Source organism: Triticum urartu, chromosome 5A, assembly GCF_056163025.1.
Source record: "Triticum urartu cultivar PI428250 chromosome 5A, HENAU_Tu73, whole genome shotgun sequence".
Lineage (NCBI taxonomy): Eukaryota > Viridiplantae > Streptophyta > Magnoliopsida > Poales > Poaceae > Triticum > Triticum urartu.
In genome coordinates this window covers 508,807,103-508,829,200 of record NC_141877.1, presented here as the reverse complement: position 1 = coordinate 508,829,200, position 22,098 = coordinate 508,807,103, and the positions used below count along the sequence as shown (strand labels likewise).

Genomic DNA, 22,098 nt, shown 5'->3' with positions numbered 1-22,098 from the left:
CCGCCGGACCTACCACGAGCAGGAGCGCGCCCGCCGCGGCTGAGCCGGGCAGCCTTTCGGTCGGCATCTCCGGTGCCGCGTCGCCGAAATTACGGGCGGCCCCAAGCCGGCACGAGTCAACGAGGCGGAGGAGAGGCCTCTGTGACCGGCATGGCTACCATCTTTGCTTCGACGAGCAGCTGCTTGATTTCATAATCCTGGAGCACAAGGCGTTTGACAAAAATTGCACATGGTAGTACTTCCTCCGTCCCAAATTTTTTTAAAATTCGTCTAGATACAAATACAGATGTATCTAGTATTAAAACGTAACTTCATACATTCGTATTTAAACAAATTTAAGACAAGAATTTTAGGACGAAGAAAGTAACATATGTAACTTATATTTACGTCACCTGTTAGAGCACCAATGCCTTATTTTATATCACCTGTTGGAGTAAGAGGTTTTTGATGATGTAAAACCACATTTTAGTGTCTGAAAATACTTGTCATCAAAATGAAGAAGAGACGTATTTTAGTTCTACATACATCACTTTTTATCCATTTTGTTGACAAGTATTTTTGGACGGTGGATTTATTTCAGGGTTTCCGACGATGCGCATTCAGTGGGAGGAGACGTTCCCGTCGACGACAGGTGTCTACGGTGACTTCATAAATTTCAAGATGATATGCCGGTTAAGTCTTTCGAAGGTGCTTATAGGGGTAAAGTATGTGTGTGTGTTCATAGGGATGAGTGTATGAACGCTTACGTCTGTACTGTGTTAAAAAAAATATTTTCGAACGAAAAGAGTAAATATTACTCGAAACACAATTTTAATGTATTTTATACTCCCTCCGTCCGGAAATACTTGTCTTAAAATAGATAAAATAGATGTATCTATAATTAAAATAAATCTAGATATAATTATTTTTTGAACAAGTATTTTCAAATGGAGTATCATATATTGGAGATGCTCTACTGCTAGTATTATACTATATGCATGAGAAAACCAGTAGTATTCACTCACCGGTCGCCACCTCTAAGAGCATCTCCAACAAACGCCCTAAACGACGCGCGCGCGCGGTAAACCTAGCTTTTAGCGCGCGAGGCGGTTTGCCGCGCTTTAGCGGCCGCGGGAAACAAGCGTGCGCCGGAACCGTTTGCGCGCGCGCGAAAAGGCGCAAGCTCGCGCGCAAGATTTGGCGCGCCGCTTCGTGCGCGCCTATAAAGCTGCGCGCCGTTTCGCCACGCACTTCTCCACACTTCCTCTTCCCCTCTTCCTCTCCCTCTCTACCACGCGCCGCTCCAGCGCCCCGCCACCGACGCACCGCCATGCCGCCGCGCCGCCGAGGAGCGTCCGGCTACCGCGGCGTCCGCCTGCGCTCCAACGGCTGCTACACCGCGGAGATACGCTCCGGCGAACTCCGGCTCGGCCTCGGCATGTACGGGACGGCGCGCGTACGACGCGGCGGCGTGGCGCCTAGGCTGGCCGCGCGGCCAGATGAACTTTCAAGATGTGTACACGCTCCAGCAAGCGCTCAACCTCGCCCCTCTGCCTCGTCTGAACACGGCGGAAGACCGTGCGGAGCACGCCGAGCGGCAACGCCGCCTCCTCGTCGCCCAGGAGGACGAGCGGGTCATGGCGGAGTGGCGCCAGCGCCACCCGGAGGACGTCGCCTACGAGCAGGCCTACTGGGCAAGGCGCCGCGAGGAGGACACGCGAAGGCGCCGCGAGACGCGGTTGGAAAGGCGTCAGCGGAAGGCGTTGGCGAATGCGCAGTCCGACATCGTTGCAGCAGGTGGACAGTTGTTCTTCGCGCCGAACGATGATCGGTGGCTGGACATCTGGCTAGACACCTCGGACGATACCGCTGAGGATGATAATGGTGATGATGATAGCGACTTAGAGTAGTTTCTATCTAGTTGCGCCGTAGTTTATCTATGCTTTCGAACTATCTATCTAGTTGCACCGATGTAAAATACCTTTGTATCGTTTTTTATTTATGCAATCTATCTAGTTTTTATTTTATCTATGCGTTCGAAAATTTAAAAAAAATTATGTGCGCGCTACATTTTTTGCGCGCTGCTGGTGCGGCGCGCGCGCTGCTGGAACAAGTCCAGCGCGCCGTGCCAAACCAGGCGATGGGCGCGCGCTAAAGCTGTTTTTTGCGCGCGCCGCGTTAGGCGCCTGTTGGAGATGCTCTAAGGCTCTAATGCACTGGCTTCGTCTCTGCCGGAAGGGAGGGAGTAGTGAGGTTTGGGGCCTCTGTTTTGAGATCTCAAGGGGAGGTTTCAGAGTTGCTACTGGAGTACAGTAGTGGCTTGTTTCCCGTTTATCGAACTGATTGGAAATCTGGAATGCATCCGGCCTCTAGAAACAAGAGAAACATCAGACGTACGTCACACGCACGTTTTTGAACTCGTTAAACAACTTCTTGGAGCTCGTCCCGTACGCCGTTGGCAATCAAAACTCAGCTCCTGTGCCAAGGTACAGTTCCTGGGCACTGTGCCGTGGAAATGAAATGAAAAGCAAGGCGGGGCGGGCGGCTGTCTACAAAATGGCAGGCAGTTCACCGCCCTAGCAAAAGGGCAGCGTACCAAGCAATCAAAATCAGGTGAGGGGCACCCTCCCTTACTGCTGCCAGCGTCAGCGTCAGCTAGCCAGATAGAAAATTCAGAACACACATGGACAAGTACTCCTACTTCCTTTCAATCAAAGAAAGGAACATGGACAAGTACTGGACTGATTAATGTTGAAGCCGATGGACGTCCTTTCAGTGGTAAGAAGAATAATGCACTGTAGTATTAACCAAATTACACTCACCAGCCAACCTGCACTTTCCAACCTATCAGTAACTTGTATCGTCTTTAGGCTAATCATAGTGGAGTATCATATATTAGTATCATGCATATCATACTAGTGTATGATACCATCTTCATTGTGCATAGTAGTAGTGTAGATGAGCCTATCTTATTTATTGTCTTGCATGATAAATAGTAGCATATCATTTATTATGATGCGGTATCTACCTACGTTACTCTAACCTTCTTGTTCTTCTGTAATTATCTATCACATCATCATGTTTGCTAGTCTTGAATGCATGATACCAGCTAAGATACCATCACTATAGCCTTGATACCGGCTAAAAAACCACCACTATAGCCTGCCTTCCAAAAATATGCAAGTAGCTAGTGCTTATAATATATATATATATATATATATATATATATATATATATATATATTCATCACTGGTATTATCGCTTCAAACAAAACAAAAAATCCCATTGTCCTCACTCCACGTGCATCTCGATCTCTTTTATTATGAGCCACACAATACAAAAGCAAAATATCTGGCCAAAATACTAATAGAAACATTGCAGATAATTACAACATATAGTTTGCATGATACATGCTCCACTCTTGATCAACTACCAGGAACCATGGAGCTAGAACCACCGCTATCAACTGCATCCGCAGATGGAAGGAAAATCACACTGATTTTCTCCGGACTACTCGATCGCGAACGCTCGTTTCTCGATCTGACGCCATTAACTACCTCCAATGGTGTATGGCATGACCGTCCTTCAGGCTTCAGCATGCGTGTGTGTCCTGATCAAGGTAGGTGTGCGGTCCTACTATAATGAAGGAGGATAAAACGGGTAGCCGATAATAATCAGTTCTGAGGGCAGAAGGGCGTGCCGGGCTTCTCCCGGTGGCTGGGGATGACGAAGTGCCGGATCCTGCCGACCTGCTCCGTGAGGTAGGCGTCGCACAGGAACGCCTTGGAGAACCTGTCCTCCACCGTGCGGTCCACGTCGTGCACGAACACGTCCGTCGCGCCGTCGCCGGGCCGCCGCGCGCGCGCCGCCATGCCGGCCGTGTAGATGGCGCCCATCCTCCCGGGCGCCTCGGGCGTCCACCCCGTGGGCGCGTCCACCATGATGAGGTCCCACTCCACCTCGTGGAACACGGCGGGGAGGCCGCGCAGCGCCAGCCGGCACGAGGCCTCGGCGGCGGCGGCGAGGTCCGGCTGCGCGGTGCACCCCGGGTGGTCCCGCAGGGCGATGAGCTCGTCGGCCTCGGTCAGGCGGGTGTCGTAGGTGACGTGGTACGACTCGAGGCCCGGGTGCGCGGAGCGGACGGAGGCGATCCAGGACGCGTCCTCCTCGAGGAACACCGTGCGGCCGCCGTGGTTGAGCGCCGCCCACATGGGGCTGTCGTGGCCGAGGCCGAACACCAGGAAGTTGCAGGGCGAGCGGCGCTGCAGCACGCGCAGCGACACCCCGATCTCCGCCGCCGTCTGCTGCGGCGTCACGTTCGACGTCGCGTAGTGCACCAGGGCCTCGGCCACGGGCGCCGGCAGCTTCGAGCACGACCCGTCGCCGCTCAGCCGCGAGGCGGCGCCAGGGCCACGGGAGGAGGAGAATAGCGTGCGGGCGGAGAAGAGGAGGAGGAAGGCGGCGAGGGCGGTGACGAGGAGGAGGCGGTGGCCGGCGACGCCCTGCAGCTTGGCCTTCATGGCGGCGAGGTGGAGGGCCTTGCGGACGTGCGTGGGGCTCGACATGAGGAGAGCTCGTCGGTTCTTCTCGTTGCGCGCCCGGCCTACGTGGGTTCTTGGGTCGTGAGAGGTTTATAGGCGAGGACGATGGTTGAAGGAAGGAGAGGAGAGGCGACGGAAGATTGGTAATGGAGGATGGCGAGGGGAGGGCGGATGAGATTGTGATGATGGGGTTGGGTGATGAGGACACGAGACCTGCAGAGTTTGGTGTAGGGTTGGCTTTCGGATGGACGGGCGGATGGATGCGTCCTTTGCGTTGTGGGGCGCCCTTTCGGTTGAGAGGACGCGACGCGTTCATGCTAAGGAATGGGCCGAATGTCCCGTGTATTTCCTGGGTTTTTCCCCCTTGAGATATATATGGTACTAATTATTGTGCTTTAAGTACGAAGTAGACGTCCTGAGGGATGGATGTCGGCCACGGTCTTATCATCAGTTTAGATATGAATTTTGTTTGGAGAAGCATTTAAATAGATATTACTATCACAAGCATTGGCTTATCGTTGTCTTGATGTATTTGCGAGAAGGCCCATAGAAAGACACAAAAACGAGAGTTTCATCTTGGTTGTCTGCAGGAAAGAACAAAGACCCAGTGTGACACTCGGTGACCATTCTTGCTCGATGTTATTATTGACAGCTTGGATCCATGAGAGCTCACTATGCATGATTGTCAGTTTACCTGGGCCGATAAGGGTCCCTAGTGACTTCCTCCGGAGCAGGTCGACCGCTAGATCCAAGGCGCCCAACACGGTGATGGTAGAAGCACCAGGCCAGGGGGATGGACCGGATTGCGGCGGCAGGCGAGGCCAGGAGGATGTCATTTTGCAAGCTGTCACAATTTTGATACATGGTCTTGAGCCCATCTTGCATCCTAAGGCCCCGCTTGGAATGTAGTTTTTCTGCCACCCCTGTAATCTTTTACACCTGTATTATACCAGCCTCCAACCAAATACATTCCGAAGGGTGGTATTTTCTCTCCGGTTGTAATATGTGCTTGGCTCTCCAGGTTTCAATCCACTTGTAAAATATGCGTGAGTACACGCATATTCAACAGCACAGACTACACAAGCAATTTTCAATACAACTGCACTTCGACACAAATTGGACAAGTATAAAATGAGCTAAAATTTTCATTTATATTACAATAGCACAACATCAGTAAAAAAATCATATTTTTGCAATCTTCCATTTGAAAATAGTTCCGATAACTCATAGTGCTCAAAGTCAGTAATTTAAATTACAATTCTATTGAGGCATACTTGTCTTGTCTCGCTAGCATGGTACATAACCAAAGTTAGGACTCGGCAATTGTTGAATCGGTGTGCGTCTAGACATAAAATATTTCTGAAAGATTATGACTGCTTCATGGACTCGGGTAACTACAGAATCATGCGAAAGGGCGACCTGAAAAAAAACATTAGCTATATAATGATCACTTTGTGCTCTAAGAATGATACCAACCACGGATGTTGAGAACAACCATGCATGTCAAAAAGATTAGCACAAAATCCTGAATTACCAAGGGGAGCCAGATGGTGCAAGGTAGCCATAGCATGTCACTCAAGTTTAAAGTAACTGCATTATTTTTCAAGAAACACCGATGCAGAAACAACATGGCAGCAATATAAACAAAATCTTGAATAAGAAAAATGTTCTAGGCAGCAACAAGTCTACACATGTCTAGAATATTATGTTGCAAAGGGGGATTGGAACATCAGCACCAACAATATAACTCTGAAGCTGAGACCATTTGTAGAACCCCAATAAACAGGGCAAGCAATCATGCAATAAACAGAGCAAGCAAAAATGAAGATTGGGATACATTCTATTGATTAACCTAGCGAAAATAAAAGGAGCACGTACAATACCTTTGATCAGAGCACCAGATTGATTGAAGGAATAGCACCAGATGAAAGCCGAGCTGCAAAGGAATACTCGCTCAACTAAGCCTTACAAACTTATCTTTAGTGGGGAGAAGAAATGCAGAAAACCAAGATAGTGGTACTTACAAGGAGGAGGCTGAGGACTAATCTTGTCGACTTCCTTCTTTAGCCACATACCCCGCAATCTTGAGTTGTAACCCAGGAAAATCTCACGATTTGCTGCATCCTTGAAAACATCAGAGGCAAAGATTTTGACCTCGTCGGGAACATCATCCATGTCATTCAAGACCTGCAAGCATTCTGTAATTGAGGGTTGTTTTCCTTGCTGTGACACTTTTTCCTTCTTGGAAGCTTGATCTTTCTTGAAATTCACATAAGCCATCATGGAATCTTCAAGCCGCTGTACAGATGTGGCACCTTTTTGTTTCTTAGTTTTTTTCCCTTTTGCACTTGATTCACTTATTTGTGGTTGATCGCCATCAGCATCTTCACTGGCTAATTCTTCCTCGTCATTGACAGTGTTCTCTCTTTCATCCACATCATCTAATGTAGGAGTATCATTGATGTCAATTATTGAAGAAGTCCTTACGTTGTCATCTCTTCCATGTCTTGTATTTTTCTTGCTAGTGCTTGCAACCATCTTATCCTTCGCTCCAAAGTTGCTACCTGTATTTGTGCCAATCGGAGGCTTCCTTGATGTGAGGCAGTGTCTTCCTTGCGCAATGTGTCCTTCATAGAGCACACCCAATGCCTCGTACAATGGAAAGCTCTTTCCTTCATACATTTTGAGCTTTGGGTCCTCCTACATAATTAATAGAAAGGTGTGAGCAGATCATGCATAGGCATGAAAAGTTCATGCACATATAAGGAAATCAAAAGTTAGAAGGAATAAAAACTTACTGCAATGATCTCTTCCCATTTTTCAGGCGTGGTGTTGATCACACATGCAATATCATTCCATGATATTCCAGAGCGGTTGACTATCAACTTGATATTTTTGTAGTGCTTTTTCAACTGAGCTTCCTTATCTTGAACCTGATCCTTGGTAAACCTTGCCTCTGGATATAAATTGTTCAGTTCCTTGACAACTTGATTCCATCCTTCGGTAGTCCACCCATTTTGGCCACGGTAATGAGATAGATTGTACTCTGTAAGTACCTCCACGAGACCTTTCTCATACCTTGCTGTCCACTTAGCCCTATTTTGCGTCATATTGAACCTATGACAATGTAACTTTAGCAATAAATCAATACAAGAATCTGATCACATTAAGCAACATAAGAATATGAAAATCCAACATCACATTAAGAAATATAAGAATCTGAAAATGCAAAATCACATCAAGTAATATGAAATGAAACATTAACATAACTCAAATGTTGCTAATATATAGGATCGATCCTAATAACATAACTCAAATGTCATCCTTACATAACTCAAATGAAACATTAACATAACTCAAATGTCATCTTTATATCTCAAATTCCACATCATTACAATAAATTACTTTGACAGAATAAAAACTTAAATTATTAGCTAGTAGATCTCCGTGAAGATCTTTCACTTCGAATTCTTTGATAGTCCGCCCACATCCTGTTGGCAATTTCATCTCTCATAGAATTACCAATGTCCCTTTGATTGCTTGAGGATGTAGGAACATGTCGAGGTCTGTCATCTCCATCAGGAAGAGTGACAAATAGAAGAGGGTCAATTTGCATTTGTTGCGTATCTAGCCATTGTTCATCACCTCTGTGACTCCGGATTATATTGTGAAATACAGCTGCCGCCATAGGAATTTTGACTTGAGTGTCAATTGGGTAATGTGTGCCAACTTTTAAAATAGGAAATCACATTTTCCATACACCAATTGTACGCTCTATATGGTTCCGTAGACGGGCATGCCTTAGATTGAATAATTCTTTGGGGTTCTTTGGACGAGGGCCACCTCTACCGAAATCTTTTAGATGGTAACGAACTCCACGGTACGGAGCTAGAAACTGTGGTGTGTTTGCATAGCCTCCGTCAACCAAATAATACTTGCTCGGAGGTACATGGAAGCCCGATTGAATAGCAGATTTCAATACTCCGGCATCTGAGGCAGACCCCTCCCAACCAGCTGACACATAAACAAAGTTGAGATCGAAGTCGCAGGCGACCATCACATTTTGGGAGAGGGTCCCCTTTCTATTCCTGTATGGAGCAGCCTCGTTGGATGTAATGGTCATGGGAACATGAGTCCCATCTATTGCCCCTAGGCAGTTTTGCATTAAACAAGCTATGGTTACTATATGTGTTATACTAAGGGAGGATATAAATTCCTAAAGTACATAGCAAGGGATGGCGTGTGCCTCAAAGAAAGGCCAAAACTGGGGATTTGTTGATATTTTCCAATGAGTATCTAGCGAACTATGCTTGATAAGGTCAAATGCCAATGATCTCATAGCGTTGAAGCATCCATTGATATGCCTATGCACCGTTTCAGGACTGTGCTGAAACCTATCAGTCAACGTATGATAACTCGCATTCCTGGATAGCATGTACATAAACATCCCTAGTTGCTCTTCAACACTGACTCCTTTTGAATTTTTTAGAAGATTTTTGGATCTAAGATGGTCACATAGAAGTTGGAAGATATGGGATTCCATCCTAAGAATATCAAGGCACCGTTGAGGGTGGCCATCCAATATTTCTCGGATATACTTAGCTCCCGTAAGAATGGATGTGTTCACTGGAATCTTTTCCCTCCTAGAAGATATACAATATATTGTCGGGAAGACAAGAAACATCATCTCCTCCTCCTCCTCCTCAGAATCAGTACATGACTCATATCCATCATCATGGTTACTTGTATCCATTATCTAGCGAGAAGAGATTACAAAATAAATACCGTAACTCTCCTTCAAAGTAAACACAGTAGTATATATAATCTATGTTATGACATTGGAATAAAAGGAGCACTAGCACATCAAGATAACGAGATTAGTGTAACATGAAAAGATATTACCATACTTTTATTGATTGATGTAACAGTCGAGTATAGATGTATATAGACAAGCACATGCGCAAAACAATGAAGAATAAATCAGTGACACACACACAAGCTGGACTGAATGCTTTTCAGTTTATTAAGTACCTTCAGTTCTGAGCTTTAAATGTCAAAAGAGCTTCACAGAATCTTGAATCCTCCAAATCACTCTTAACAGTTCTGCATTGCACAAAGGCAGCAATGAGCCAATGATATCAGTAGCAATAATAGGTGTTGCAGTTATATAACTTATCAAACAGGCCCAGCTTAGTTAGCATTCTATTTGCACAACTGGACAAAGAAAACAGATGAACTATTCATAAACCCATGGAAGTTTATTGGACCCTGTTCATAAACAAATCATTGGACCATTGTTCATCTGTTTGTTTATCAGTATTTCTAGGTTTACATCAATCTGAACTTCGACAACAGCTAACGAACTGAATTCTTGTGAAACTTTGGCAGCAGCTGTTAACTGGCAGGAGGGTTCGGGCTAATCATGACCAAGCAGGACGGCCACGTCGCCAAAGGAGTACTCCGCCGCCGGTTGAACGGGGAAGGGGCGGGGAGGGATGGCAGAGGAGGAGGAGGAGGAGGGAGGATACCTTGGTGGAGCAGAGGAGGATGAGCGATTCGCCGTCACGGTCAGGTCACGGCTGCCGGCCAACGTCGCCGTCGCGGCCAGGAGCGAGTCGCCGTCACTGTCGCGGCCAGGAGCGAGTCGCCGTCACCGTCGCGGCCAGGAACGAGTCGCCGTCGTCGGCGCGCCTAACCCCCGTCGTGGCCACCGTCTTCTGCGCCTCACCTCGTCGTCGTCGCGAACGCCGTTGCTTGACCACCTCGTGGACACCAGCCCCGGCGCCTCCCGGCGGCGCAACTCGATCTAGGTCTCGAGCGAGAGGCGAGGTGGGGAAAAACGACGGCCTCTGGTCTGTATCGGATACCGGCCTGATACGGGTGTAAACGAGAAAACCAGTGTAAAACTTACAGCCCAAAAACGACATGCCAAGCACCAACGACAGGCCCATCCGTTTTTATTTTACAGGGGTATATTTTACAGGTATATTGGGCCCTAAAACGAGGAACCAAGCGGGGCCTAAGAGCATCTTCAACAGATGGTACAAATGTAAAAATAATTAACTTTTGGACCTTTTTGGGGTAAAAAACGCTGCTCCAACAGACGGTCCATATGCAAAGAAAATTGGACCGCGACCTCCTTGTGATGTAAAATGCAACACCTCGCGATGCAAATATACATCACGAGATGAATCTGGTCCAAAACCAGCCGCCGCCCGCGAACACCCAACCATCACTTCATTTCCGTTCCCGACCGCTCGCCCGTCTGCCGCCGCCCCGCCACCTCACCGCACGCCGCCGGCATCAGACCCGGCGCCGCTCCGTCCCCCGCCGCTATTTCCACGCCGCCCCGCCACCCGCCCGCCGCGGATCCGGCCCCGCCACCCGCCGCTGTTTCCACGCCGCATCGCCGCCCGCCCTCCCCGTAGCTCCGCCCCGCAGATCCGCCATGCCCGGCTCCGCCCGCCACCGCCCCGCCCGCCATCGCCGCCCCGCAGCTCTGCCACCACTCCGCCCGCCACCGCCCTGGCCGCACGCCGCTCCACTGCTCTCCGATGGTGCCGAAGGGCAAGTCGGGCTTCTTCGACGTGAGGCAGAAGCCCTCCGGCAACTGGGGTGTGGAGATCTCCGACGCCGCAAGGCATTGGTGGATCGGCACGTACCCCTCCGCCCACGAGGCCGCGCATGCCTATGACGTGGCGATGTGGCGTGCCGAGAGGCCTCGGTCGCACCTTAACTTTCCAGAGATCGAGAGTCGGGCGGAAGCGGAGATGCTTGTGCCGCAGGGCATCAACATGAAGGAGATCACGACGACGAAGAAGAAGAAGACGAAGAAGCCGTCGGTTGTCGTCAGTGCTGGCGAGACCGATGAGGAGGCGATGGCGAGGTTTGCTTGGGAGCATCCGGAGTATGTCCAGGCCGAGATGGAGTACTACTGGAAGCGTGAGGCAGAGCAGAAGAAGAAGGGGCCGAAGAAGGAGGATGAGGCCGGTCCCTCGACGGTGATCCCCATCGAGTCCTCTTCCGAGGAGGATTGGGCAGACTTCTCGGAGGAGGAGGAGGAGGGGTGCGACGACCCGACGAAGGAGGAGTTCTGGGAGCAGTTCCGTAGCTCCGATGAGGAGTAGTTTATCTAGTAGTTTGAATAAGTAGTAGTTGAAGTTGATCTATGAAACTATGTTGAATGGACTAGTAGTATGTCGTTTTACATCTTCATTTTGGACCATCTATTGGAGTTGCTCTTTTGGACCATTAATTTGGACCATCTGTTGGAGTTGAGCTTTTTTCGAAGCTCCAAAATGCACTTTTTGGTGGTCCAAATTTTACATCTCCGGTTTTAGATCGCCAAATTTTGGACCATCTATTGGAGATGCTCTTAGACTTACAATAGCATACCGTGGTAAATTGACCCTCCCATACAGAGCATTGAGTTTTGCAATAGCAACAAAACTACAGTTTCAACAACACAAAAATTAGGCATGAAGCAAGTACTATTTGAGCCACTACCAACGATGATGTTATGCGGAACGGGGAACACCATATTTGTAGATGATGTTTCTGATGAACTTGGCAGAGTTCTCCGCCTCGGCCTTCAGTATTGGCCTCAATCCACTACAACAAGAAGATGTGTGAAGGCTCCAACGAGCATATACAATCTCATTTAATCCACCTGTTGACATTGACAATGGGTGTTTTGAACCATGTCACTAATGAGACACATGCACACACCTTACGATTGAAATTGGAGGAGTTGTTCGGACACCTTTGACAAGATAAACAAGTTGTGAAGACATGAGTATTTTGCTACATTTGTTTTGACGTGCCTTTCATATATCTCCTGATATTCTTGATGGACAATGGTTATATATCCTCCTTGGTTGGACAATGGTTATATATCCTCTCCGTATAAGGTTTCCCACGAGGCGGAGTCATCAATCTAGAGCAACAAAAGGGTAGAGTCAAAGAAACACTACAAGAAAAACTTCCAAGACCAAGTGTTAGGTAGTTTGGCGAGTGCATTTTATCGAGAACTCGGCAAACAAGGCCTTTGTCGAGTGCTTAGAGAAAAGGCTCGACAAAAAAATCACACTCGGCGAAGCATCACCATTGTCGAGTACCATCTAGAAGAGAGTTGGCAAAACGTTGCACTAGGCGCCAAATGAAGCCGACGGTTGACAAAGACCAAGCACACGGAGAACACAGTGGCACGTGTCCGTGGACGCCGTTGTTGATAGCAGAGTGACAGTGTTATCCCCTTGCCAAGTGCTCGACATAGAGCACTCGACAAATATTTTATTTTTCTTCTATTTATGTGTTTATTCTATTTTATTTATTTATTTTCTTTTCTTTGTTATATGCTTTCTTCTTCTATTTACTTTTCTTTGTTTCTTCCTTTTTTCTCTCTTCTTTTCTTATTTCTTTCTTTATTTCTGTTCTTTTATTTGCTTTACTTCCTTCTCTTGTGAGAGCGCAGCGACCGCTGATTCATTCTTTGCCCTTCAAAAACAATTAATCAACATGCACCATTACATGTCTTATGTTAAAATTTGGCATTTTCAGTGTTCCTTTGCTATATTTGAGTAATTAAGTGCATTTCTAGGCATCTAATGGATATAATTCAAATTTGGACTACATGTACATGAAATAGTCGCCATAAATGAGTTGAAAAAAAAATCCTACTTGTGTCCTTGAGTCTATTTTTAGGACGTGTGCAAGTAACTACTAGGACTTCCATACACAAAGGGGCCAAGACTCAATCACTGGCATAGGGAGTTATTGTCATTTTAATTCTATAAAATGCAAACGAAGCCAGAAATCATAAGACTTGGCACGGTGTTAGGATATGGCCCTTAGAGGTTGCGGTACAAATTTGAGAATCTTCTCTAAAAGTTGTCACACATACTGCTTATAAACCGGATCCACTCCAAGGAAGGAACTATGTTTTGACAAGGAAAGAGGGCAGGTTTGCATGCAAAGTGACCATTGATTCATCCATTTGCCTTCAAAAAATTTATACACTGAAGATACATCATTACATGTGCCATGTTAAAATTTGAAATTTTCCTTTTGAGAAATGTAGTAGAAAACAAAAATAAAATCCAGCCTACGTATAAAATCAAAGATCACTATGAAGATGCAAAGAGGTTCTGGTTCAGATGTTGATGTAGACTTGATGTAGATTCCCGCAACTATGATTAAACCTCACAACCATGAGACTTTTTCTCGCATTCGAGGATCAAAGGAATGATCCCTCTGTCGATATCCACGCGTACTAAATCAGCGATCCGGCAGAGCTTTGCCGTCCAGAATGAAGAACTACCGGAGTACTAGATGTATGATGAGTAGCCTTATGGTGGGGAGAAGATTCCTGAGAGAGAGAGAGAGAGTGTTACGGCATATCTCTCTCAAGGTAGTTTTGGTGATTGATGACAACATGTTTGCGGACTAATCATGTGCTTTGAATAGTTCACAGATTCACCCCTGGCACGAGACGTTTTCTTCCCTTCGGAGTGTCTTTCAAGACGGTGTAGCTCTTTCGTTTCTCTCTCGGTGGACTAGTTGCGTAGAGGGCACCGTTCTATCAAGAGGGGGTCCGCTAGGGTATTGCATGGGTGGAATCAACACGTACACATCAGCTTATCACCCTCCAAGCTTTTCCATTCCATTGAAGAGATCTCTCCACTTCTCTTTGTCCTGTCTGGGTCCCAGCGGTAGTACCGCGCAACCCAGCCGTAGTACCGCTGAGGAGCCACAAGCGGCAGTACCGCTTCACAGCGGTAGTACTGCCCGTGACTCCACATCAGTAGTACCGCTGGGGTGCCTGGCACCACCGCCTCGTCCTCAGCCTCTTTGGAGAGATCCTCTCTCTCTCTCTTCTGTGTCCCAGCGGTAGTACCGCACTACCAGCGGTAGTACGGCTGAAGGGTCACAAGCGGCAGTTCCGCTCCGCAGTGGTAGTACCGCCCGTGACCCCGCCGCCGTAGTACCATTGTGCTGTCTGGCTCCTACCGCCTCGACTCGAGGGCTCTTTTTCTCGTGTCGGGTTTTGCGGCACTAGTTGCGGTTGTAGAGAAGGTAGTACCGTTTCAGGAGCGGTAGTACCGCCCTTACCACCGCGGTAGTACCGCGTTGAGTCCTATTCCCTACTAGTCTTCTCTGCGCGGCAGTGCCGCTGGCTGGTGCGGTAGTACCGCTGACCTAGCGGTAGTACCGCCCCCTCTTAGCGGTAGTACCGCCCTGTGCGGGGCTGGTTGGTGGGGGCAACGGTTGGATTGTTGCCCCCGCTATAAAAGGGGGTCCCCTTCTTCCCTTTGACCTACCTCTTCCCCCTCAAGCTCCATTTATTGCTCAAGCTCCATTAAATGCTCCAAGCTCCATTTTCGCCCGATCTATCTCTCTAGCCAATCAAATTTGTTGATTTGCTCGGGAGTGGTTGAGAAGGCCCCGATCTACACTTCCATCAAGGGATTTTCGATTTCCCCACTCATCCCTAGCGGATCTTGTTACTCTTGGGTGTTTGAGCACCCTAGACGGTTGAGGTCACCACGGAGCCATAGTCCATTGTGGTGAAGCTTCGTGGTTTTGTTGGGAGTCTTTGATTAAGTTGTGGAGATTGCCCCAACCTTGTTTGTAAAGGTTCGGTCGCCACCTTCAAGGGCACCAATAGTGGAATCACGACATCTCGCATTGTGTGAGGGCGTGAGGAGAATACGGTGGCCCTAGTGGCTTCTTGGGGAGCATTGTGCCTCCACACCGCTCTAACGGAGACGTACTTCCCTTCAAAGGGAAGGAACTTCGGTAACACATCCTCGTCTTCACCGGATCCACTCTTGGTTATCTCTTACCCTTACTTGTGCAAGCTCTTTAGTGTTACTTCTCTTGCTTGCTTGTTTGCTTGTTGGTACTGCATCATATAGGTTGCTCACCTAGTTGCATATCTAGACAACCTACTTTGATGCAAAGTTTAATTTGATAAAGTTAAGTTAAAAATTGGTAGTTGCCTATTCACCCCCCTCTAGTCAACCATTTCGATCCTTTCAATTGGTATCAGAGCCTCATCTCTTTTTTAAGGACTTTACCGTCCAAAGAGTATGGTTGATACCGTAGACGGTGTGGAGGAACACTCCTGTGTGAATCCGATCCCGTCTACGGGCGATGGGGGAACCTCGGTCTCTCGTGAGGAGTTCAATGTGGCCTTAGAGACATTGAAGACCTCCATGACGACCGAGGTTGAAAGCATGTTTACTAAATTTATTGAGGGGCTTAAACTTTCCACCGCACCGTTGAAAGTGGGTGATCCCACCGACAAGGTGACGGATGTTATCCCGACAAGGGGGAAGCTAGTAGTGAAAAGGCTCCGTCCTCTAGTGGTAAAAATGGCACCAGCATCTTTGCTCATGTGGAACCACCACTTGTTTATGGTGGACTGGTTCCTTCTACTCATTTAAATCATGTCGGTCCTCCCCCTAAGATTGTGAAAAATGAGGACTTTGATTCTTGGGTTTATCGCTTTAAACGTCATTTAAATCATGTGAACACTAACCTTTGGAGAACCATTGAAGAAGGTTTCTATCCGCATAATTCAAGCAACTTCACTCCTCGAGAAGCCGCGGACAATCAATTCAACGAGAATGATCTCTTCATCATCCAAGATGCAATTCCACCCGAAGACCTACCTCATCTTCGTCCCTTCGCCTTGGCCAAATATGCATGGCATTGTGTTGTCTCTCTCTACCGGGGAAGCGCAAGTATTCAACGCTCCAACTATGAAGTGGTACAAGATGAGGCCGATGAGTTTGCAATGAAAGAAGATGAAGAACCCCGTGAGCTTTATCGGAGAATAACCAAACTCGCGGTCTCACTACGAGATCACGGGAGCAAGGACACGGATGACAATTAGATCAAGCGCAAATTCCTCAAGGCAATGATGCCCTATCACAAGGCCATGTCCTCCGTCATTCTTCAAAGACCGGACTTCCACACTTTGACCTCAAGCGAAGTGTTGGATGAGTTTGTGGCCATGAACATTTTGGACAAGACCGCCAACAATGTGGTGCTTCGTTCTCAAAGGGCAAAGAGGCCTAACCTTGCATTGAAGGCCAAGCTCACCATTGAAGAAGAAGAAGAGGAAGAAGAGGAGAGCAACCCCGAAGATACGAAGTATGCATATCATGAACACATGGCACTTGCTTTAAGGCAATTTTGGAGCTAGAAAAACTCGAGGCCAAACTTTAGCAAAAACAACTCAAGTGGCACGAGGGGCAAGCAACGTGTAAGGACTTGCTACAATTGCGGCAACGTGAGTCATTTTGTTGCGGAATGCCCGTATGAGAAGAGGGAAGACAATGGTGGCAAGCTCATCCGAAAGGACAAGGCCAAGTCGTTCCCCAACAAGAGCAACTTCACCAAGAAGACGCCTCCCAGGGCATTGGTGGTACAAGAAGAGTACAATGAGGATGATGACGATGATGAAAGTGATGAGTCGGTTGCCATGGCCTTCGTTGCCATTGCGATGACTCCACGGGTGTCTCTCTTCGACTTACCCAATGAGAGCATCACCGCCAAGTGCCTCATGGCTAAAGCCACCAACAAGGTAACCCCCAACATCAAAACTACCATCATTAATCATCCTTCTTCGACGGATAGCATTGATGAACATGAGGGAGCTAATGTGGAGGCAAATGAGTTTGAGGCCTTTATGGGCAAACTTAAGGGTAAATCCAAGAAGCACTTTGTTGCTCTCTTGGAACAACTTGGTGAAGACAATGACATGATCGAGGCTCACGAAGATACCATCACTAAGATGGAAGGGCATAGTCGTGACTATGCCGATGAGATTTCGGATCTTTCCAATGCTCTTGAGGAAGGGCGTGGTCTTCGTTTGGCTCTTGAGGAGTCACACAACGTTGATCATGCTAAGTTAAAGAAAGATTATGATCATGTTCTTGTTGTTTCTCGTGTGCTAAATTCCGAGAAGGCCGAACTTGGGGTTGATCTTGCTAGACTCAAAGAGGAGTTTGATATACTTGACAAGGCCCACAAGGCCTTGAAGGGTATTCACGCTAGTCTCAAGGAGTCTCATGATCAACTCCAAGTGAAGCTAACTAAGGAGAAAGCCACATTTCCTCATATGGTTTTAATTGACAATGCAAATGCTACTAACCCGTGTTGTGAGCATATACATCTTGTTGAGGAAAATGCTAAGTTGAAGGAGCAGCTTGAGAAAGGCCTTGTGTCGTGCATACAAGGTGAAAAGAACCTCAACGACCTTTTGAGTAGTCAAAAGGAAGTCGTGGCCAAGGAAGGGGTTGGGTACATGCCCGACTCCAAGAACAAGAAGAAGAATGACAAGACCAAACGACCTCCTCCTCTCATGCAAACCTTTGTGAAGGAGGGAGAGAGTGTGTCCAAGGAAAAGAAGAAGAACATTGCAAAGGGCGGCAATGTCAAGAAGGGCAATGCCACCCCTCCCAACAAAGTCGGCAATTTTAATCCGTCTTATGTGTTATGTCGTGCTAGTGATGGGCATGTTTATTCCAAATTTGTTGGTTCTCCTCATGAATACATTGAATGGTCTATTTGGGTTCCAAAGACCCTTGTTACTAACATCAAAGGACCCATTACAAAATGGGTACCTAAAACCAAGCATTGATCTCTTGTAGGTGTTTGCTTCCGGTGGGGGATCATGGTTGCTCAATAGCGGAGCTACAAATCATATGACCGGAAGCAAGGACTTGGTGGTGGACGTGCACAAGGTTCCATCTATGCCCACCAATGTCGAGTGGGGTGACGCCTCATCTTCTAAGGTATTGGGACTTGGCAAGGTGGTCATCTCTCATGATCTCACGATCGAGAAGGTCATGCTTGTTGAGTCCCTTGCATACAATTTACTTTCCGTTCGTCAACTTGCAATCATGGGCTTTGCCACTTTCTTTGATATCGATACCGTGGCCCTCTTGTGGAGCAAGACTCTTAAAGTAGCCTTTGTTGGGCATGTCGAGAACGGTCTATATGTGATTAACTTTTCGGAGCGACCCACTAAGACCGCGACATGCCTAATGGCTAAAGTTGATGTGGGATGGCTTTGGCATCGCCGTTTAGCCCATGTCAATATGAGATCTTTGCAAAGTCTCCTCAAGGGGGACCATGTCCGTGGACTAACGAATGTTAGTTTTGCTAAAGATCGTGCTTGCAGTGCCTGTATCGAAGGAAAGCTACATGAGAAGGCTCACCCTCCCACGACTATCATTTATTCGAAGAGGCCTTTGGAGCTCCTTCACATGGATCTCTTTGGGCCTCCATCCTTCGATAGTCTTGGAGGTAGGAAGTATTTCTTGGTGATTGTGGATGACTACTCAAGGTACACGTGGGTGTATTTCTTCAAGAGGAAGAGCGAGACCCAACAAACCATCATTGACTTTGCAAATGAAGCACAACGTCAACACAATGCAAAGATCTTGACAATAAGAAGTGACAACGGCACCGAGTTCAAGAATTACACCTTGGATGAGTTTCTTAGTGATGAGGGAATCAAGCATCAATATTCCGCACCCTACACCCCTCAACAAAACGGTGTTGCGGAGAGGAAGAACCGGACGTTGATGGATGCGGCAAGGACCATGATGGCGGAGTTCAAGTCTCCGTACAACTTTTGGGCCGAAGCCATCAACACCACGTGTCATGCATCCAATCGGCTCTACCTCCGCAAGGGCTTGAACAAGACTCCATATGAGATACTCACCGGTAACAAGCCCAATCTCAAGTACTTCCGGGTATTCGGGTGTAAGTGTTTCATTCTCAAGAAAGGTGTTCGGTTGTCTAAATTTGAGGCTAGAGCTTATGAGGGCATATTTGTTGGCTATGCTACAAACTCTCATGCTTACCGTGTCCTCAATAAATCCACGGGACTTATTGAGGAGACGTGTAACATGGAGTTTGATGAGAATAACGGCTCCCAAGTGGAGCAAAGTGGCACTTGTGATGTAGGTGATGAAATTCCTCCCCAAGCCATAGGAAGAATGGGTGTTGGCTTTATCCTACCCATTGAGGAACCCCTTGTGGCCGAAGGAGAAGGACAAAGCTCCACTCAAGTGGAGCCATCACCAACCCAAGGCCCACACACTTCCGAAGAACAACATGAAGGCCCTCATCCTCAAGAACCTGACCAAGGGCAAGATCACGCTCAAGACAGTGTTGACACATCAAGCGATGCCCAAGGTCAAGTTCTCTCCTCCGAGCAAGTTCAAGAACAAGAACAAGCCCAAGACGACGCTCAAGATGATCAAGTGACCACTCCTCGTCTCACCCCGAGGAGGAATTAGAGCGTCGTGCCGCCAAGGTTTCTTCCAAGCTCTCCACCAAGGATCATCTCATGACGAATGTGCTTGGAAGCTTAAGAAAGGGGGTAAGCACTCATAGACAATTAGCAAATTATTGTGAGCATCACGCGTTTGTCTCTTGTGTGGAACCCCACAAGGTCTATGAAGCGCTAGAAGATCCGGATTGGCTCAATGCCATGCATGAAGAACTCAACAACTTCAAGCGCAACAAAGTGTGGAGATTGGTGCCAAGACCAACCGGGAATCACAATGTCATAGGAACCAAGTGGATATTTAAGAACAAGCAAGATGCCCATGGGATTATCATTCGCAACAAGGCTTGTTTGGTAGCACAAGGCTACTCCCAAGTCGAGGGTATCGACTACGGTGAAATCTTTGCTCCCGTTGCTCGTCTTGAATCCATTCGCATGTTGATTGCATATGCTTCTCATCATAACTTTAAGTTACAACAAATGGATGTGAAAAGTGCTTTTCTTAATGGTCCTATTAATGAGTTGGTTTACGTCAAGCAACCCCCCGGGTTCGAGGATCCCTACTTTCCCGATCATGTGTCTCAACTCAATAAGGCACTCTATGGCCTTAAACAAGCCCCACGTGCGTGGTATGACCACCTTACCGAGTTGTTACAAGACCGTGGTTTTGAAGTTGGGCTAATCGACCCCACTCTTTTTACTAAGAAGGTCAAAGGGGAGTTGTTTGTGTGCCAATTATACGTTGATGACATTATCTTTGGTTCTCCTAACAAAGCTTTCAATGAGGAATTTGCCGCTCTCATGACCTCAAAGTTCGAGATGTCCTCCATGGGAGAGTTGAAGTTCTTTCTAGGGTTCGAGTGAAGCAAAGAAGAGAAGGAACCTTCATCAATCAATCCAAATACACTCAAGACATGCTCAAGAGATTCAAGCTAAGTGACGTCAAGCCGGCTTCCACTCCAATGCCCACCAAGTGCCAACTTGACTTAGATCCAAATGGTAAAGTGGTGGATCAAAAGGTATATCGTTCCATGATTGGATCCTTGCTTTACCTTTGTGCATCTAGACCGGACATCATGTTGAGTGTGGGAATTTGTGCACGGTTTCAAGCCGCACCTAAGGAAAGTCACTATGTGGCGGTCAAACGAATCTTTTGATATTTGGCTCATACCCCAAACTTTGGCTTATGGTACCCAAGAGGATCAAACTTCAAGCTTGTAGGGTACTCGGATTCCGATTGGGCGGGAGACAAAGTGGATAGGAAGTCCACTTCCGGAGGGTGCCAATTCCTTGGTTGCTCTTTGGTAAGTTGGTCTTCCAAAAAGCAAAGTTGTGCGTCTCTCTCATCCGCTAAGGCGGAGTATGTTGCCGCCGGTAGTTGTTGTGCACAACTCCTATGGATGAGGCAAACTTTAAAGGATTATGGTGTCACTTGTGACAAAGTGCCTCTTTGGTGTGACAATGAAAGTGCCATCAAGATCTCTCTCAACCCGGTGCAACACTTCAAGACGAAGCATATTGAGATTCGGTATCACTTCATCCGGGATCACATTAGGCGAGGAGAGATCGAGCTCAACTATGTCAACACTCATGACAACCTTGCAGATATTTTCACGAGGCCCTTGGATGAAGCAAGATTTTGCGAGTTAAGGCATGAGCTAAATATCATTGATTCGAGCAATGTGGCTTGAACCCTTGCACACCCCACCACGCTCAATTTGCTGTCTAATTTAGGTGTAGGCTTGGACATAGGGGGAGTGTTGTTCTCTCAATGAACTCTCCCTCCCCCCATTATGTGTAAATTGATCAAGTCTTTCACTTTAGCCATTGTTGATGGTACTTGTGTTTCAAAGACGAGTTTTGGTCATGGGCCCAAGGTTAAAATCTTCGCGGCGCCATACCTCTTGACTCAAACATAGGTGGCCTCGGCCACCGCCCTCTTTTGAAGAGGTGTGTCTTGGTCGTTTGCTAGTGTGCTCTCTTTTCTTGCCGTTTTGTTCGAGAAAAAGCCATGTTGTTAGGTTGTCGTGGCGTGCTGGGCGGTACTATCGCTGGTGGTGCGCGGTACTACCGCTCATAAGCGGTACTACCACCCCCCAGCACGGTACTACCACTGAGGGACGGGACCAGGGGGTTATATCGGGGCAGGGGGAGGTTTCTTCTCCCCCATACCCATTCGCTTCGCCCCCTCTTTCCTCTTCCTCTCTCCAGCCTCAACTCGCCGTGGGAGGGCTCCGGCGGATCTCCGTCTCCGGGTTGTCCCTCTCC

General features: G+C 47.5%; 3 protein-coding genes across 3 annotated transcripts; 2 read left to right on the top strand and 1 right to left on the bottom strand.

Annotated features, from left to right (window-relative positions):
• Nucleotides 1–1,309: 1,309 nt before the first annotated feature.
• On the top strand, nt 1,310–1,889 carry LOC147972333 (uncharacterized). The gene is made up of 2 exons (XM_087524297.1): nt 1,310–1,435; nt 1,509–1,889. Exons 1-2 carry the CDS (start codon nt 1,310–1,312, stop codon nt 1,887–1,889), a joined length of 507 nt encoding a protein of 168 aa, XP_087380423.1.
• A 1,429-nt stretch (nt 1,890–3,318) lies between these two features.
• On the bottom strand, nt 3,319–4,792 carry LOC125510216 (glucuronoxylan 4-O-methyltransferase 1-like). Its single transcript, XM_048675316.2, has one exon. The coding sequence runs from the start codon at nt 4,542–4,544 to the stop codon at nt 3,654–3,656; it is 891 nt and encodes a 296-aa protein (XP_048531273.1). The 5' UTR covers nt 4,545–4,792; the 3' UTR covers nt 3,319–3,653.
• Nucleotides 4,793–11,074: 6,282 nt separating this feature from the next.
• LOC125507257 (uncharacterized) lies at nt 11,075–11,647 on the top strand. The gene has a single exon (XM_048671898.1). The coding sequence runs from the start codon at nt 11,075–11,077 to the stop codon at nt 11,645–11,647; it is 573 nt and encodes a 190-aa protein (XP_048527855.1).
• The last annotated feature ends 10,451 nt before the right edge of the window (nt 11,648–22,098 follow it).